We start from the raw sequence: 21,319 nt of genomic DNA, 5'->3' as shown, positions 1-21,319 counted from the left end.
AAAAGAATACATGTCATAATATCTAAAGATAACATCAGATTAAATATATAGATAGGTTCTTAAAATATTTGTTCAATTATTAATAGATTCAAATCCTGAATTGTTATAACCTATTTGCATCTGGTTAACACAGATGTTTATTAATCTACAACCACTACATTAAATAATATAAAAAATTGGATTCCATAAAGAGGAAATGAATATTACCCCTTTTACAGTAGCATAAACAGGAATATTCAGCTCTGTAAAAGTATTATTAGAAGAATTGACATCATTCGAAGTTTTGCTTTGATTGTTGTTGGACGAATCTATAAAAAAATGTCACTGCATATAAGTAATCTATAATCTAAAATAATTTTTCATGTTAAATGCACAAATGGAATTTTAATGAAATAAGAAAATAAAGTTCTTCACAATATAGTCGAGTGCGTGACCTTTAAAAGAAAATTATCAACAAATTATTGCAAGAAAAAAGAGAGGAAAAATATTTTAGCATGAAAAAAATTAATTAGAATTTAAAATCACAAGAAAATAGAAGATAAATAAATAAGATTATTAATAAATTCAGAATTACTTTTAGACACGAACCTTCAATAAATACTAAATTCAATTCCAGAGATCTCAGAAAAACACTTAAAGTATCCTAGTCTGTATCCTCTGACCAGGCTACCAAAACCTAACCATGTTTTAAAAATATGGCAAAGACTGAAAAATTTTAATCAAGGGAAAAAATAGTACTAAAAGAATATTAAATAATATATTTAAAGATTTTTTTTTTAGCTCCCCAATCGTATTTTGAAAAATTATTAAACATTCTGAAGATTTATCGTATACGAGATTATATAAATATTCATAAATTTTTATTTTTAACTGTCGGAAATATTCATATAAAATGTTTGAAATAATTTAAATGCATTAATTACCATTAAAAGTTAAAAAAAAAATTAAAAACAATCCTAACAGAAGACCTATTGAAGAGATAACTTAACTTCCCTTTTCAGAAAATATTCACTTCAGCTGCATTTTTTAAATTTTAATTAATATTTAATTTTAATATCTTACTTTTGATCAGATTCAAGAAGTATAAAAAAGGAATTTAAAAATAAAACCAGAAATCTTTTTTAAAAAATAAAGTTTATAACCAAAATATCTGCAATTAAAATATATATATAAATAGGTATAAATTAAAAATTGAAACTTAATTACATTAGTTAAAAAAATAAAATATAAAAATTAAATAAATGACATCTTATTTTGATACTGTTTTGTTATGAATACTGCAAAATAATAAAAAATGTTTTACAGCCGTATATATATTTTTAAATGACGGGAAAATAAATAAACAATCATACCATTTGCAGGCACTGGAGAAATATCTGATGATACATTTATTCCATTGTTTGCTACATCATAAATTCTTGATTCCTTCAAAAATAAAATTATGGTGGTTAGTACTTATTTTAACTTGTTTTATAATTAAAATGATCATATTATGAAACATTTATTCAAAGAAATATCAAAAAAATATCTGCCATAAAAAAGGAAAGCATATACAGTATGTTTAAAAGCAATAAATGTCAAGAAGAAAAACTTACCCATGATGGAAAACGATGCAAAGGTGGCGTTGGAGGCTTACCAGTATTGTTTGCTAAATCATCTGTAATGACGGATTCACATTCATCATTGTCAGTATAAAAATCAGAGCAATCTTTGTTTGGAGTATATATTTCAGCATAATCATGAAGCTCATCTTGACTGCAAGAATTATCTTTGTAATTGCTCAGAGAGCATGATAATTCATCAAGAGTTAGACCACTTTTATCAGGCATTCGTTTATGGCTATCACAGTCAAAACAATCGGTAGTATCCAAGTTAGAAGCAATACTTGGAGCAGTTAAGGGTCGATTTCCTAAAATATTTTTCTGAGAATAATCTTGATGTCCAGTACCAAGTTCTTCATTTAGTGACTGCAGATTCTGATCAGAAAGAGCCTAGAGTAGAGTATTTACTAATATAGAACAATGAAATAAATATTACACTTATACAATAACAAAATTTAAAACTAAAATGAAATATCAAAATTAATATTTTAGAAAATAAAAAGTTGCTATAAATACTTGAATGTAATGGAAAAATAATGCATTTAAAATTTGAGAAAACTAATACCGAGAGAAAACATTACGCATACGGAGATTGCATCATCGTTATTTTAGACCTTTTCTCCATGAATTTTAGATAATTTAATAATACAATAATCAATAAAACTTTTTTTGCAATATTTTAGATTTAATAACAAAGATTTTCTAGAAAAGAATGTTTCCAAATGAATTTTTTTTAAATAAAACATTTAAGACTATTTTTTTTATGTTCCTTACACTCATTTATAAAGATTTATGGGAATTTTATTGACATTTAGAAAACTGTGCAATGCAGTTTACTATTGAAATTATTAATCCCACAGCTGAACTGTAAAGCTTTACAAACAATTAGTAAGTAAGAAAACTGTAACAAGTAAATTCAACATAAAATCAAAATAAATGATTACAAAAGCAGTTTCCAAATTTTGTTTGCAGTGCCCATCCTCTAAGTAAATGCAGTGAATCCTATCAGCTGTTATCAAAATGTCATGATCTCATCGCTCTTTAAAGAGGAAATGCAATAAATAATATTTTAGATATTCAGTCTTTTTAAAAAAAAACTGGTAAAAATATATTTATTGCTTTTGGGGTATACTAATTATGGTTTTTTTTTTTTTTTTGGCATATTGATGGGAATGATATCAAACCCCACATAAACCAATTTTCACAAAGATATCCTGAATAAACATTTATCACAGACAAAAATATAATTTAAAATATTTTTTTTATTTTATTTTGAATAAGAAAAAATATCTCCAAAATTTCTATATGGCTGCAATATTATTGGAGAAGAGAATGCAAAAAATATACGTGTTTCAAATGTAAAATCTCAAATAATAAGTATCTTGAAACATAGCATGGAGAAAGACTAAGAAAACAAAAGACGCCTTAGCATACATTTTTCCATAATTAGAAATGGAATCAAGACAATAAAATTACAAGCTTTTAAATTATTTTTAAACATGTATACTTCTGTTTATCAAGAAAAAATTGCATAAAAGATTTATTTTAGAATATATAATTTTATTTTCATATTTTAATTCTAAAATGTCATTTCACTGTTAATGTATTAAATGAAATCCATCATACAATAGAACAACGAATAATATATAAACAGCAATATAACCCAGCAATGAGTAATTTTTATTAATTACCTGTTGTTCAGAACCTGGAAAGGACTGCCTTTGGCTATACATCCCAATATCATGACCAGCATTATGGGATACAATCGACGAAATTGGTTCATCAGGACTCAGAACACTATTAGGAGTATCTATATCAGCTGATCCTGAGTCAATTCGAGAAGATCCTCTATTCCAAGATAAACAATCAACATCTGAATATCTTTGATCAGAAGTAGTACTGAGAGTTGATGGTGTAAAACATCCATCAAGTGCATATTTTTTTCTTTCAAGTTTAAGTTTTGGAGGTTCAGTTACAGCTTGGTTTGTGAAAGTTTGATTCTTTTTGGACGAATAATCAACAGATGCATAAAGTGAGTTAGGTGAAGAGACTTTTTGTTCAGTTTCTTGAGGTACAAGCGATGAGCAATGATAACACAAACCATCAGTTCCACTAAGCGAATGTTCTCTACATGTATGCTGCATTGTTGATTGTGATGAATATTCAAGAACTTCTGGAGGAGGCAAGCTGTCATCCGAATCACCGTGCTCTTCAAAACTTCCGCGAGAGGAATCCTGCTTTAATGGTAAGAAAATTTTTTATAAAAATAGAAATAAGAAAATAATCCAATAATTTCAAAATAAAGTACAGCACAACAGTCAAACATACAATCAAAAATATGGTATTTTCAAAAACACATTTTGAAATTTAAATAGCTTTTACCATATACTGTTTTCATATAAAATTTTGATAATAACTATACTTTTACTACAATTGGAGGGGGAGTTTAAGGTCGTTCTCAAAATGTGTATCAAATATATTTAGATTTCTATCAAGAAAAATAAGTGGTAAACCAATCGAGAAAAACCAGAAATGTTTTGAGACATTAATTATAGCATATGCGAATACTACCTACATCTGATTTATGTTATTCAGTTATAAACAATAATATAAAGAAGCCAGAGTAAATATTTAACATAATATTGTTCTTTTACAAGAGTGCAAAAAAATTACTTTTAAGACTCTTGCATGAACATAAAGCATGATTCTGAATTCTTTCCATAAGTATTTATATTAATAAGGAGAGGGAAAAATGGATTTAAAAAATACCTACGCTTCATAAAGCCTTATTAAAAGTGCCGTTCTTATCCTAAAGAAATGCAATTTTTATGCACTTAATATATCACAGGGCACAAAAGAAGTATTCCAGTGCTTTTAAACAATATCTTAAATGGTATTTTATCTATGCTAATAATATTATTTTAAATTAACATTTAAACAACAAAAATAAAATTTATACAATTAGAAAGAAATTCAAGTTCGGAGTGCACAATAACATAAATCTTAGTGCACAATAGTAAATGCCACCGAAAACACTGTGCATTTTAAATTATTGTGATGGTATGATTGAAACGAAAATTAACTAGCAAGTAAAATAAATTAAGCACTTTCTATGCCAGAATTACCAACTGAAGGGTCTTTTTCTACTTTAAACCTAATAATCTATTGTGCAATTATTAGTGTTAGCTCATTGTGAATTGCTTCTTTGGAAATTTAATTTGAATAAGCTAATAATAAAAATATCAAAAGGCAACAACATATTTTTCAAAATTTAACATATGGCCTTTATAGTTAATTGCAATCAATTCTATTAGGTTAGACATTCTTAAATCAGAAATTCAAAAATTTTTAAAAATGGAAATTTCAATATTACCTCTGTGCTTCCACGATCTCTTATGTTTTTATGATTAGGATTTGGGCTCAACTCGGATAAGTTAGTCAAACGACTTTTCAGCAATTCTAATTGTACATTACATTTCTGATTTTGTTCTCTTAAATGTTGATTCTGTTCTTCAAGCTGTGAAATAAAAATGAATAAATATATCATGCATTCAAATAAACAATTTCTTTAGTGTAATATTTCAGTGTGATTGATATAAAAATGCTTCCAAAATCAAAACAAATAAAAAATAATAGGTTGTATTTTTATGATTAGAAATTAGTATTGTACACTAATTAAATGGAAAAGTACGATCAACCAAATAATTATTAAACATGAACATTTATAAGGCAACATATAATTTAAATACAATGAATCAGATGATAGAATTAATTAAATTGATTTCTACTCACAAAAATTTTTAGTAATTAAAAGATTGTATTAAAATGTATTCAATCGTTATATAATAAAAGTGTGTATTCGATTATGAATTCTATGATTTTTTTTATTTACAACGACTTGTTCAGTAACCCTATTTTCATAAATGTTTCAGTGCGGTGCAATTTCTTATCAACTAAACATCCTGCTTTTCCTCAACAATTTTTGCAAATATTTAGCAGGCTGGATTCAAAACAATTGAAATTTTAATTAACGAGGGGCATTTGAATGCAAGCTGTTACTTACATTTCTTGTAAAAGGATGCAAATCTTTTGCAAAATATAAAATTAAAGACCTTAATTTCGAATTAATTTTGGAAGTACTAAGTGCTAGAATTTCCCGAAATTAAGATATGTTTTGTTAGATTAATGTTGAAATTTGAAGCCATAAATAAATTTTGGGAATGATGTCGTAATTTTGAACAGTGCTCCGACAACGAGGATACAAGAGCTAGTCTTCTACTTTCTGATCTTTCTACATTCTAAATATGAGAACGTTTGACCTCGCCCCTCCCCTCCATTCCCACGATAAATGTAATGCTCACTAGGCCTAGAATACAGCAGATCTGTAGAAATAGTTTTAGATCTCTTAAAGTCGAGAATCTGTGCTAGAAAAGCATGCTAAGCGCAAGGAAGAAAACATTACTGCCATACATATTTTATACTGTACTTTTGAAGCAAACCGAAGTTTCTTTATAAAATGGGAGATTTATTTGATTTTATTCTGTGATCTGCATAAATTTAGACCTTGTTTATTTGACCCAAACAAACCTTTCAGTTTAGTGTACTTCTTTTCACATCGTCAGTTGGAAATGCAATAAAACGTCTCCAATAAAAATACCATTATAAAAAGGAAAAGGCAATATTTTTTTTTCTCTTCAATGAATTTCTTTGTGAGTTCATTCGTTAATTAAATATGAAAAAATTATTTGAAAAAAAAAACATGATATCATAATAATCTTCTAAATTCAAATAACATGAAAATTTTAAATGAACAGCTTAGTGAAACAGAAGATATTAAGTCAATTTTTTATCATTCAGATCATTGTTTCAACTGCGGTTTCACATGCACAGCACGAATATTAAAAACAGCATTGCAATAACTATATTTTAAATGATTCATGAAGATTTAAAACAATGACTGCAACTGCTTCTATGCGGAAAGAATTAAAAACTCTATTCCTAATTTTCATTAATAAAAGGAACAAGGAGACAATGCTATTTCCAAGATTTCTATCTTTATTCTCCTTCGTTTTAATTAAATTTCCCATTTCTTCTTTTATCATGATGCATTATACAAATTTATTGCAATACACCTTAATATTTCTTTATTTATTTTTTAATTAGAAGAGGATAGTATTAAAAAAATGATGGAATGTGCTATCTCACGCATTACAATTTTTTTTGGGAAAAATCTGTATTAGTTGAAATAACTTATTCTATTTGAAAGTTAAATAATACTTCGATACAGTATCATTACAGTAGAAACAAATAAAATGTTATGTGTTTCATTTTAAATAGGGAATGTCAAAAATTTCGTATTACAAAAAAGAAAATAGATTTAACTGAATGAATTATACTCTCCACAATAAATAAATATATATAAAAAAGTAACAGTAAGATGAATAATCATATCCTTATGAAATAATAATTTATAAACTGTAAAAAGTAAATAATCCCGCCTACGAAAAGAAAAACTACAGGATAATAACTGGTTCTATTTAATAACAGGATTACTTAGTAAAAAAATATAATTTTTTAAAAAAGTGTACCTCTTTCAATTTATTTGTAACCCATTCTTTGATCTTAGCAGCCTTGTCTTCAACTTGCTTTGCATCCAAAATCCGCAATCTCCTCTACAAAAATTGTACATACATATAAAAAAATGTCAGACTTAAAAATATATCAATAAATACAATGGGAAAAGATGAAATTTCAACAAGCTAAATATTTAACTTCCATATTCAAGCGATTTTTTGTTTTTTCAGAAATAATTTATTTTTAATCAATCACTACTGTAATCACTACTAATCACTACTGTAAAGAAACAAACCAATACTTATATGCAACGTATTTTCCACCAAATTGTAAAGAATTAGAAGAGATTTCAACGTAATCAATCGAAAGAGTTAGAGTATAATTAATCAGCCTACCAGCGTCATTAAGAGTGTTTTAATATAATTTAAAAACAAAAAATTGAAATGAGGAATGAAACACAAGATTTGACTTACATGAATGGATGCTTTTGAAAAAATACAAATTCAACAATATGTTGATTATATAACTGTTAACAATATAACCTAATTAAATCTAACTACGGAGCTACGTTTCCTGTTTGCAGTGACCAACAATGATGTTCAAAAATATGCAAAGTAATCTTGCAAATCTGCGTTTTCATTATCACTACTGTCTCTACCAACAGATTCCTATAAACATACGAATGGCTTTTAACAATTTCGCCAAGAAAATCATAAATTGAAAAATTTATCAGTTTAACTTCGACAATTTCTTGCGGCCAAGACAGCCTCTATATTAACGTTTCTGTATCGGTGTCATTCGGTGTTATGGAGAAAAAATCTCCTTATGCAAAGTTATCGTTTTAAAATAAATAATAACAGGGGGAATGATTTTTCTACAATTCTTTGTTAAGATTTGGTACATTGTTTTAATTCTTCTAATAACAATTTACAAAATGTAATAAAATATAAGTTGATGTGGGTAGAGTAGGATTTGAGAAGAAGCGTTTCAAACGATTTTTGATGCTAACATTTTTTATCCCAAATTTCGTATTTGAAGCGAACTATGTAGATAGCTAGTTTGCATATCGAGAGTAAAAATTTAATGTTGAGAAAGCATACATATGAAAATAAACAGGTTACCTGTTCTTCCACTTGTTGTTCTAGTGCAGATATCACACATTTACTGTTGGAGCATTCATAATTATTTTTAGAAAAAAATGTTTTATTGCAAGTACATGGAACAGATGACGAAGCACTATTTTTTATTTCAGAAAATTTTTTCTCCATCACCTGAGCCTGAAAAATAAAAAACATGAATTATATACGGAAAAAAAAAAAAAGAAAAGAGAGGAGATTGATAAACTATAAACTCCCGATTACTCAAAGAACTATGTGGCACAAAGCGCATGAGTTAGCGAATTTCGTAGAAATTTATCAAAATGACTGAAAAAGGGAAACAATGAACACGAAAATGCTTTTAGACAATTTTCTTTTACAGTAAGTGACCTACACATAAAATTATGGCTCAATAAAAATCATATTTTAATACTTACAAGTTGTAAGTTTGCTTTTAGATTTTTAAAAAAAATCGTATTTGTTGTTAAAACATTTAAAAAAATTGTGGTTGATGGTTTTTAAAAACACATTTAGGGATTATCAAATGCACTGAAGTGTGGGATAATCGACAGTTTACTGTATATGTTTTCTAAAATGGCTGATAACAAAATTAAATTTTTCATCATTAGTTTTTAAATACAATATTTAATGCAGATAACAAACAATGGAAGGCAGCTGAGAAAAGTGGCTTTAGATAAAGTATGATATAAGGTGTGGCAATGTACAGAAGAAGCTAAATCAAAAATTTACGCGACAGTTTTGGTCAGCAGACAGAAAGCTAACAGACTTGCCATTGCCTTATTCTCAAAGGAAATAATTTTTTATAATATTCCATCATTTTTGTTTAGAAAAGATTAAACATTTACAACAAAAACAACAGACGATTGTTTTTGTTGTAAATGCTTAAAAAAATTTTTTTTAAGAATATAATTCCTTACGTGGGCTACTAAAGATTTTCTAATTACGAAACGTGATCAGATGCCGCCTGATCTGATATCGTAGCAAAATAAAAATATTTAACTTGTATCAACCATGTGCACTTTATGACTACTCAGCAAAGTCAATACTCGAAATCTTTATCTTGTTGAGATAAGCAGACGGAACTATTACTAAACCATCACGATCTTATAATGGCCAACTGGATTAAAGTTGGAAGTCAATCAAAAGCCTGCGAAATAATTATTTTAAAATAATTCGTCACTTAGTACATCTAGTTTAGTATTAAAATCTTCAATTTCCTTCTCAATATACACTATTCTTCAAGCACGGTATATGAAATTAATTTTTTCTGAAGTGATATCTTTATATGCAGCCCAAAACCTGTTCTAGCACTCTACAAGAGACGATACTTTTGGTATGAAGATATAGTTTGAAAGAAATTCGAGGAAAACATGCACAGTGTATTGCACGCACGCACGCACACACACACAATTTTTTAATCTCGAGTTGCAATAATATTTAAAACGCGAATAAGATAATAGGTAATTTGGTACTATCTAGACAAAATATTTTCAATTCCCATCAAAAAGTTGTGTAACAGATATCAATTAATATATTACAAATCATCAATTTCAAAAATTTTACTTTGAGTAATTTTAAAATTTTACTTTTTATGAGCGTAATAATACAAGTTCATTCATTTTATAAATATGATTTAAAGGCTGAGCGTTTTTTGTATAACTAATAATATTATATTCATCAATGTTCAGGAGTAACTTATTATCTGTGCACCATTTAAAAAGAGAATTAACGTCTTTCTGTAGAAGGACATCATCAATATTAGAATGTACTGAACGAAACAACTTCAAGTCGTCAGCATATAAAAGACACTCAGAATACTTAAATATAACAGAAATGTCATTAATAAATAAATAAAAAAGGTCTAAGATTAGAGTCCTGAGGAACACCACAGGTACCCGAGAACTCGCGTAAAACAGTTTTATTAAAATGAACACACACAGGTTGGTATGAAAGCAAAGACTATATAACTTATTTAAAAGAATTCCAAAATCGATAGACTCGCAGGCCTTCGAAAAGTCAGTGTTATCTAATCTTATTATTATAGCTCATTGCGACTCGAAAATCAAACTAATCTCAAGAATTTAATAGCAAAATTATTATTGAAATACATAAACAAATAAACAGATTATTGACATACAAACCAATAATTAATTATGTAATTTTTTCCAGGTTTACCAAAACCGATAGCTGAGAAAATAATAATAATACAACGAGACGGTTCTTACAGACTCTATCTGTAGACAATTCGCAAAACAAACTACATTGATTATCTGAAGTTAAAGTTGAGAACCACTGCTAAAAATGTTATTGGTTGGAAAATCATTATATAACAAGATGTATGCGCCACCTTGTAGTAAGAAATTACATAAAAACATCGATACATTAGAATATTATTTGAAAATTACAACGGATTATTAAGATCAAACAAAAATTTTTGTTAAAACTTCACACTTCTCATAACTATCAGATTTCTTTTGCCTTTACTTAACTAAAAAAATCAATGATATAAGGCAAAAATATTAACATTTTAATATTTTAATCTTATTTACCTAATATAACGGTTAAATAAATTCGGTATCTCATAAGAGCAGCATATGCTAGTAATAAAGGAAACTAGAAATTTCGAAAATTGTGGAAACCTTTATATTTTTCAAAAACGTAAAATTTGTAAATATCAAAATTTTTATTGTGATTAATCTTTCCCCATTCAGTTGAATATTTTTTTACTCACATAAATTATGTTCTATGCGATCAAAATATAATTATTCATTTTCATGAGGGGTGGTGTGTTTTTACAATGTTCAATAAGAAATAAAAGCTGAGACTTTATTAACAAATAGCTACCTTCAACAATCAGCTGGTTTGCCCATTATATTAATAGTTTAGTTATCTAGTTCTATCAATAAAATTTAAAATATAGAGCTTATTTAATTTTTGGTAAGCTGAAAGCTATCAAATCTAAAATCTAAAATATCAATGAATCTAAAGTACTCTGCTCATGGGAACTAAATTTCGATACACTGAATGTTTTGCATGTAGCAAATTTTATCCTTACATTCAACTGTTAAAAAGACGTTAGGCAGACTGACCGTCTAAATAGCACAAGTTTTATCGTCTTTATTTTCGTTAAGCATAATTCTAATTTCAATAATATCAATTATGCATCATTGAATTATTAAAATCAATATTATTTATATTCATATCATATAATGATATTTTAAAATCTAATTTAAATCCTAATTAACATTCATATTAATACTGTCATATAATTAATCGATAATTAATATTATCTCTTATACTGTTTATACATAATCTAATTTAAATTATTTATATTAACATCATTCTAAAATGTCCCCTTATTTCATGATCCAATTCCCACTTTTTATTTAATTTATTCTACAAGCGTTCTATAAAAACTGATGATTTCAGCATTTTCCCACTCTCGGAGTGGCGGAATAAAAATCCCTAATACTTACTACATTCTTTTAAAGGTACCTAAATTTCCCTTTCCTAAGACTATACATGTCTAAGAAATCCCTAATCGCATCTCATCTCTAATCAAAATCTCATAATAAAACCATTGAATGGAAAAATTTTGGTCTCTTCTGCTCCTGTGTCTCGAATTAGACTGACGTATTTTTGACCCTTTTTATTTATACAAATTATGTCTCCCGGGATGAAATAAATCGAATTTTAAAATTTCAAAAGTTTTGTTTATTCGGCCATGCAACTGTTTATATATATAATTTTTTAGTGAACTTTTGGTATTAAATTGCAATTTAAAGACTTTATCCATTAAAACCAAAATTGTATGTTAAATTCATTCTTATCCATTAAAACAAGATAAAACAGCCAAGCAGTAGCTAAGTTTACTTCTATTCTTTAAGATATTGATTAGAATCATTCTTTAAGGGATTTAATTAAGTATTATTAATTACGAGTAAAAAAATTTGCAATATAATCATTATAGATTATTCAAATACAAATCAAAATACTCAAATGTAAAATGCCATGTTTTGATTTATTTTTCAAATGTTTAGCGCTCTAAACTTGCTTTTTTTATCTCCGTTCCCACCTTCAAAGATAAAATAGTTCACAATGAAAATTCTCATTCTCTTACTTCAGGGGAAAACATTTTCCGTTTTCTAGACTCAGTTTTGAGTGCATAAATATTCTTTGCGTCCCCATAAATGAATTAAAAATTCTAATCCCAAGTAATCGTACAAATTTATTTATTTTTTTTGAAAAAAAGTTTGGTTTTATTATATTAATGTACCATTCTGAACTTACAAGCTGCCCCAGAAAAATCAAATAGTAAAGTGAAGCCTTGATTAATGGCAAACAGAAATTTAGTTAAATGCGTTACTCTTGTAAAATTTTAAAGAAGGAATTTTCAATTTAAGCAAAAAAGTAGCAGTAAATAAAAATGGATTTTTGAATTATTTATGTTAACTATAAATAAATCTGACATAAGAATCAGCTATTACTTTTTCATTATTTAATTTATCATTGGAACTTACAATTATAGAAAACTTCGCTTTGCTTGAATGAATAATGGAAAAAATAAGCGACACTTGGTGATAGTACTTGTAGTAGATATGCTCTGACAAATATAAAGCTAATATTTCTCTGTTCATATTGACAGTCATTGGAAATAAATATCCTGATTATTTTTTTTTTTCATTTTTATAATTAAAAGAAGATTTAAAAATAGCATTGTCAATAGCAAAATACAATATTATAGGTAAAAAGAATTTAAAAATTTATCTCTGGCACACTTACACGTACAGAAGGATCTAAGAGACAAAACTGGAACAGTTAAGTATTTGAGAAATGAACGAGATAGTATGCAAAAATTGCAAGCAGAATTAAATTGCCGTTTCATAAATTACCACCATTCCACTTTCACTTTAAAGAAACTTCAGAGTGATTCGATATAAATCTGAGATAAATTTCTAAAAGCAATTTTATTAATAATAAAATTTAGTTTAATCAAAAGCTTTAATGATATTTTAATCAAAAATGGAATGCCCCATGAGTTAAAACATTTTTAAAAGTTCTACAGCGAATTCCCTCAAAAGAAATCAACCCAACCACAACAACCTAGGCATTCAAGACGCGATTATTTTCAGCTCAAACTAAGGCCTTTTTAACTGTAGGTCGCGTCCATAAATGTAAATAATAAATACTAGAGTACTTTTACTAATATTGGAGTACTCTCTCTCCTCTCATAATAAATACTAAACTAAAATTTCATACCGTCATCTATTTTCTGATTTTTCATCATCTGTTAAGAAAAATAGTAATAAATATATAATAAAGAAAATCATCTTGGCTTCAGGATTTCTAATTTATTACTTACAAATGTATTACAAACTTTTATTAATTGGCACTGATACATTTGTTTTGTATATCATCATGCTTTTAACTGCATTTATGTAAGAGAATATCTTTTACACAGATTTACTGATGAAAACAAAACCACAAGGTTTAAAATTTTAGTTAACTATAAATGAAATCCGGCGAAAACAAAAGATATTTTTAGAATTTCCAACTGCATCAGCAATGAGGTTTTTGACTAAAGGAGCTTTGTAGAAAAGCATAGAATTTTATTTATTTATTTTTCTATTTTTGCAAGAGATTTTTTACTTTTTTTTTTTAAGATTTAAAAAATTTAAATATTACACTTTTAATGGTCTGTAATACTTTTTACATCTTGAGTTTTATTTTGACTTCCGATTTTTCAATATTTTGATACGATGTTACTCTTAAACACTTGCTTGTCTTTTCAATAAGTTTAGAATTTTTGCATTTTATGATGTTGCTTTTTTGCGTACTTTGTAATTCAGTATTGATTAATGTATTCGTATGTTAATTGAATATTTTTGTACTTAAATTTCCTACCGTACGAATCAGTATTTTACAATATTCAGACTGGCTACCAGAGTGGACAAATAAATAAATAAAAATTAGTTAAATAATTATTTTTATTTAATTGGTATGATTCATCTTTTTTTTAATTTTTATTTTCCACCTGAAAAAGACAGAGACGAGGGAAAGTTAAAGTAAGATTGGATTTGGCCAAATGAATACTTGATATCAGAATATTACAGATAGGATCTCTATATACAGTTCTGCAGCTGAATACACCAGCAAATCTCTAAAATTCTGCAGCCATAAATGCAAACGTAAAGTTTAAACAAAAAAACACAGTCATTAATTAAAAAACATTACTCTTGTTCAGTTAACGCCGATTTCGAAACCTATTTCTATTTTCTTAGTATTCAGCGAATATCAATTTCAAAAATACAGTAAAAGTTTTCAGGATTAATTTTAAGACTTTATTTGAAAAGTTTTTAAAATTGTAGGAATAAACGGTATTCTTTCGAGTAAAGCACGGCTCTAATTTTACTGCAGGGGCAAGAGAAGGAATGATAACAACAATAATGATAGAAAGAACATGGAATGTTTCGATATTTTCTTTAATGCTGGCAAAATTTTATTCAAAACAAAACATGGAAGAATTTTAACTCAATCAAATCTGTAAAAATTTAAACTGATGAAATTTATACCGATTGATTATAGTGATAAAAAATACCATAGAATTCAAACTTCGGAGATAGCTTTTCGACAAAGAAAACTATAGCAATAAAATCGGGCGACTAATTTATCATTTTTTGAAAGAATGACAGTTGATATATGTTCATATCTATCCGAGTATAAGAAATAAAAACAATAACAATAATAAGCAAACACACATCATTTATTTCATGTAACGAATTATTCAAGCTTTCTAATGTAATGATATGATTGTTTTATTTACTAAATATACTTATTCATTTTTAAAGCATTCACTGCCGTTGCCTGGTGTGAAAGAGAAAGGGCAAGTACAAAATATTTGAAAACTGTTCATAGTTTCAAAATCTGACTCTCCAAATTTAACTTCGATTTTCAAGGTCAAAATACTGATACATCTACAAACAAAACAGACAAATATTTGGAGCTGATACTGAATTAATAATTTACTTTAAATCGCCATACATGCATATGGATATTTGGACCTATCAATACAATAAAAATCTATAATTCTACAAAACAATTTATAAAAATAAAGTTTACAACAAATGCATTCATAACTACTCACAGATTTTATCAAACGCACTTTTTTTTCAATTATTAATATCAGAAATACGAGCACGTGACACAGAATAAATATGTGTGCAAACACAAACTTCTGATTATACTACGTGTTCGTGGTGCTACTGGTCTTTATTATTTTGATTGCCCTGCTAGGGGATGCGACCCTCCGAATATTCAATCGATAACATTCACCGCCGTCTGCCTCGTAGGTTTCATTTCAATGGGATGATGTCATCGAATTATCCTACCCGATTACGTCATCGGAGGGCATACCCAATCATGGCACTCGCAGAGGATGGACGCCACAGGGCATTGTTTACATACACACAATGCTAAAAGTTTCGGAAATTAAGTAGCAATTGATGAAAAGCATTAATTTGCCAAAAAATTAGTTAAAATGGACGAGCACACATAAAAATATATCAATTCATAAATTAATGCAATTTTAAAAAGAAAATAAAAAGCTGTTAGAGAGTAATATTAAATGGCAGTATAAGATTGGCAATCTAGTCAAATAATAAATGATAGCGTTTGGAAAAAGATTTCGAATCAGTACATTTTTTTAAAAACTTTCTTTAATAAATAAATAAATAAAAAACCTTCAAAACTATTATAATATTAGAATAAATACTTCATTTTCGCTAAAAAACCAAAAAGAAGTACAAAATGCTAAATCCTGTTATTTTGAAGTAAATGCATACTGAAAAAAAGAACGAATGTTTTTGCAATGAAAAAAGAATGGGACTCTCATTAATCAGAGATGATAGGAGATATTTCCTTTCAGTAAGCATCACTAACTAAAGTCAACTAAAAGTCAAATTCTGCTTTCTGAAAAAGTAAGATTACCAAATAAAACTTATTGCACATTAAGAGTTCTAGCAAACTTTTAAATATATTCATTTTTAATGTCAAATACAATAATACTTCAAACAGAATACATCTACAAAACTAAAATATAAAAGTAATTGATGCGATAGAAATTATTTTAAAAAGAGTTACAGATAAGGAAAAAGTAATAATAGAGAAATACGAACGAGAAAAGTTTTATCATCAAATATCAAAAAAGAATTTAGCTTGTCAAACGAAAAATAAATCTATAAATAATGTTTAAGAGAACGAATAATTCCAACAAGTCCCAAGAACTAAAACAATAAAATAAAATATTCAGAATATTGCATACAGCTAAGTAATTTCCTAATAATTACACAAAACTCACCACTTCAAAAACATTGTTGCGTAGCTGAGCTGAAAGATCAAAAACTTGAACATCTGTAGCGGGTGCATCGAAAGTAACGGTAAGTGAAAATTTATGACAAACATAAAGGACGCAAAATCATGCCGTTCAGTTAAATGAGCAGCCGGCAGCTGCTGATCAGCTCCAGCACTTTTCCACGCAACGGTCTCTCTCCTATGTCCTAAAGGGGAGTAAGGGTTGCCAGAAAAACCGAACTCGCCAAATCAGTTGCTGCATACCTTATGCGAAATGAGACAAAGGGGTGAAGACAAAGGTATAAGAATAACCCTACGAGAAATGTTCATCTTTAATGAAATTAATTGCAAGTTAAAAGTTAATTAATTTAAATGAAAAGATTTTGAATATCGAGTGCTTAACATGCTACTGCAAAAACGACATCTGCACCCACTCAATTTTTCATTGAAGATACAAGAATTAAAAGAGAAAGACAATATTAATATAATTAAAAGTCATTGTGGACTATGTATATATTCTCCATATTCCCTATAAAGCAAATGGGTAATTGCAGACATTAGAGACAAGAAAAAGAGTCCTGCCAATTTAAAAAGTTAATTAAATGTCTATTTCATAACAAATTAACAGAAATTTTGTCGGTTTTCTGCAGTAATTTGGAAACAAATTATCTCGTAAGAAATATTTTTATACCAACAAAAAAATTCAAAATTTTATCTTTTCAACAATACTAATTTCATTTTCCATGTAATTTTCTTTCAAAGTTCATTAATTTTTGAAAAATTATTTTAAAAAATTGGATAGATGCAGACAATTTCGAATATTCCGTTGTTAGGCAGCGGTGAGATTTTAAAGCACTTTACCTTTATTCTAGATAATTATATTATTTTAAATATTTCTTGCAACGTTTTTTATTGTTTTTAAAAGAATTCCAATGAATATTTTTTTAAATTTAAAAATTAGAACCATTAAAATATCCTTTCATCTTTACCTGCGTCTTCTAATTCGACTGAAAAGAGTATAGATCTGAGAGAATAGTGACGAAGATAATTTGAAGTACATAACAAATTATCGGTGGTTTTTAAAAATCGCCTCGTTCTACTGACACTCTCATTTTAATAAAAATCATTTTTCTGGCGATAAAAAAATTTTTTTATACGAAAGTAATTTTTACATTAAAAATATTAGTTCTGAAAGTGTTTTAATCTTGAATCGGCTAGTGTATTAAAAAGCTGAAATTTTAAAACCCACCCGATAATTAGCTAGCAATAATTGTTTTTTTAAAGCAATTTGATTTGCTGGATTAGCGTCTCATTTTGAGGTTATACTGCTTGACTGTTACACTTGCTGTAATTTAGAGAAAAACGGTTCAAAGACGGGGATTACATTTAACAGAAAAATCATAAAATTTTGAATATATGAGGCCAAGCAAAACACGCGATAGTGAAATAGCATGAATTCCCATTTTAAAAATTTCGTTTCTAGCAATGCCAGCAGAATTGCCAAAGCTTTTGAAGGACGAGCAGAATATCAGTGTTAACTTCAGGGTTACTTTTAAAAATGGAAAAAACCAGGTTGGAAATCAAACTGATTAGAAATTAAACCTAAAAATAAAATAATTATTTGACAATTTAACGATGAGATGGGGGGGGATCTTAATATATGTAGTAATTTAATGTGGGATAAATACTGCATTTAAATATTTAGTTTTTTCATTCCTTAACGTAGAAAGGAAATAATTCAAATGCCGAATACTTGTATTTCGGAACAGTATTATATTTTGTTAATTTGTAAATAAATATATTCATTTGTTCCATGTCTTTAAAAAAATTTAAATGTTATTTGTTTATTTGAAATAGCCGTCTACATTTATTTAAATGTAAATTACTATTACTTCAACTATGAACATATAATTAAAAAAAATTAAATAACAGCGGTGCTAATCAACAAGACCTTAACGCCGATAACCTAAAATTAACTTAAGAAAAGCTTAGAAATTTCTCGAAAAAAAAAAAAAAAAAAAAAAAAACATGAACTTTTCAAGTTTTTTATTTAAGTACCTGCAAAAAAAGAAGGGGAAAAAAAAAAAAAACGCGACAAATGAAATTGAGTTTAAAAAGCTATGAGTTTAACAACAACTTTTTGAATGCTACATTATTTGTTTTGATGCTCAAAATTTGTTCATTTGGTGCATTGAATTGCTATCTGAATATTCGGATAAAACATCCGAGTACGTTTACGTTATCTACTCTGTTCGATTTCAAAGGGAATCTAAATCCTTCGTTATTTCTAAATGGCCTCTTGAGTTCTTTATGTTGCTTTTACCGTATATCACTGAAAGATTTTTCAGAGTAAATTTGATCAGAAACTTCTTTCCAGTCAGGTGATTAATATTTCAAATTATATATATATAAAAAAAAACTCTTTTATTAATTGAACAAGTTTTTTTCTACATCGTCGTCATAATTCTTTTATACACATGTAAAAGTTGCATATAACAGAGATTATAATTAAAATCGCAGCACGAGTTCTCAAATGGCATATTGGTATTATGAAAGTCAAAAACAAATAAATTCAAGCATTCATCTCTTCCCTTCTGAGATTTCAATTGATATCTAAATTAATTTTCGAGCAAAATGGATAGCAGCAAATTGAATTCTCCCCTCTTAAAAAGCGTGCTTTCCACTGTGTAGAAGACGGCGGGATAACCGTAAGAATTTTTTCAGTGTGCTACAGAGTAATCAATACATGTAAAACCATCAACAGAATGTATTAAAAAACTACGAAAAATCTCTTTTTTAAAAAATATATTCCGAAAGTGGAGCTAACGAGAAGAAAGGTAATGGGGTGGAGGAGCTAAATATTCACCGGTTTGCGCAGTTAATACGCAACATCTTTCTTCCCCATCCTTTTCCTTTCTTTTTTTCATTTAACATTTCAGATCTGCACCGATTACAAGAAGGTGAAAAAACAAAACAATGAAAACACGAAGTTGATTGTTTCAATCAAAAGGGCTTCCTTTTCTTAGAGAGGAGGCGCCATTAATTCTATGGACAATCTGCACATACTTTTAGTCGGGAAGGTTTCTCAGTAACTTATATATAAGCAATATTCAAAAGGAAAGATGAACCACATTTTTCACAAAGAAAATATTAAATTCTTTATTTGTGTTATCGAGAACCTTTAATTATAAGAAGTCGCTTGGATAAAAAAAATAATAAAGAAACATTGACAAGATAATATTAATAATGTTATATTATTGTATAATAATCATATATTAATCTTATATTTTTAATTTTAACCCCTTAACTGTATTGTTTTCTTTATTATAAAATAAGGTGACGTCTTCTGTAATGGAAATGTATTGATTTTAAGTCCACAGAACATTTGAGATTTTTATGAATTAGGCATCATTTCTGCACAAAATTATAACGCATGTGAATGGCTCTGTTCTAAATTACAGCTTTATCATAATTCAAAACATGAACCATACTCTAGCAACACAGTAAGGGGTTAAAAATGGTAGGATAATGTTCATAATGAAATTTTGATTTGTTTTAATAAATAAATTATTCTCATCAAATAAAAAAACACTCATTCGCATTAAATTATTCCCGAGAGGATTTAAGCTTTCAAAATCTTAAAAAAGAGATTTAAAATGCTAAAAGAACGTCAACAATAAAAATGAATATTAAACGAAAACGGTCATTAAAAAAACGCAGCCATAAAAGTGAATAAAAGACACTTTCATTTAATACATTATTTCAGTTACAAGGAAAAAAAAACATGGATGTTTTCGGTATTTTCAAGTAGTTTCAGCCCGCGTTTTTGAAATTTTCTAGTAGACGAAATACTGATATACATATATAAAACGCAACACTAAAAAATGTTTCTAATACGATATGCAGTATTTATTATTTTTTTTTCAGAAAAAAGGCGTTACTATGCACACCCTTTTGATATCAGCATTTCTAAATTATTCGTTAATACATATTTCATGTATAACAGAATTGAGAAGTATATTTTAACATCTTTTCAAGCTAGTGTTTATTCCAATTAAATTTTACTTCTTGAAATGGGTTGATAATCTTATTCGCCATTTGCAATTAGAATTTCTTGATTTCTAAATAACAGGTATGCTACTTTGCAAACATTTAAGATGCTTAATATGTCAAAAATGTTATTATCATTTTTATTCATAAATGTTTTCCTTTTATTTTAGTGAATTTACACTTTATATGTTTTGCTCCAAATAACGGTTTTTTCCCCCCCGAAGCTAAATTTTTTTATCGCAATAAAAAGAAAACAGCTAGAAAGAAACTTTTACCGGTTCAGTAATAAAAACACGGAAAAGTATAAAAACGGAAGCAAACGAAATTTGTGTATAAATAAATGCAAGCTAACTAAAGTGATATATATAAAATCCTGCGAGGCATCTTAATTTTTGTTCTCTATCATGAGCCTGCAACTTTTATTTTTGTTTCATTTTATTTATTATACATGCTATGCGTATCTTCGTTTGAAAACCTATGGATTTTTTTTTTTTTTTTAATAATTCGGGGAACTTTTAGAGTAGAAGACAATAGAAGTTATAACCATGCAAAATTCAGAGAAACGCATTAAAAATATATCCTAGTGAAAAAAAAAAAAAAAATCAAATAACCAATTTCTGAAAACAA

General features: G+C 27.5%; 1 protein-coding gene across 4 annotated transcripts in view; it reads right to left on the bottom strand.

The window, feature by feature from the left end:
• The window catches only part of LOC129958231 (uncharacterized protein CG43867-like), a 189,074-nt gene that overhangs the window by 47,400 nt on the left and 120,355 nt on the right, over positions 1-21,319 (bottom strand). For 2 of the 4 annotated variants that reach the window (XM_056070521.1, XM_056070524.1), the window contains exons 4-10: positions 8,297-8,452; positions 7,190-7,273; positions 4,975-5,118; positions 3,293-3,838; positions 1,596-1,991; positions 1,353-1,425; positions 208-308 (exon numbers count right to left, since the gene is read on the bottom strand). In XM_056070521.1, the coding sequence (XP_055926496.1) occupies positions 208-308; positions 1,353-1,425; positions 1,596-1,991; positions 3,293-3,838; positions 4,975-5,118; positions 7,190-7,273; positions 8,297-8,452 (1,500 nt within the window). Of the gene's footprint in view, positions 1-207; positions 309-1,352; positions 1,426-1,595; positions 1,992-3,292; positions 3,839-4,974; positions 5,119-7,189; positions 7,274-8,296; positions 8,453-16,649; positions 16,791-21,319 lie in introns of those variants that run through there. The other 2 variants (XM_056070523.1, XM_056070522.1) reach the window with 2 other exon arrangements.

This window comes from Argiope bruennichi, chromosome X1, assembly GCF_947563725.1.
Source record: "Argiope bruennichi chromosome X1, qqArgBrue1.1, whole genome shotgun sequence".
Taxonomy (NCBI): Eukaryota; Metazoa; Arthropoda; class Arachnida; order Araneae; family Araneidae; genus Argiope; species Argiope bruennichi.
The sequence above is the reverse complement of the archived record's forward strand: the minus strand, read 5'-3'. Positions and strand labels throughout refer to the sequence as shown.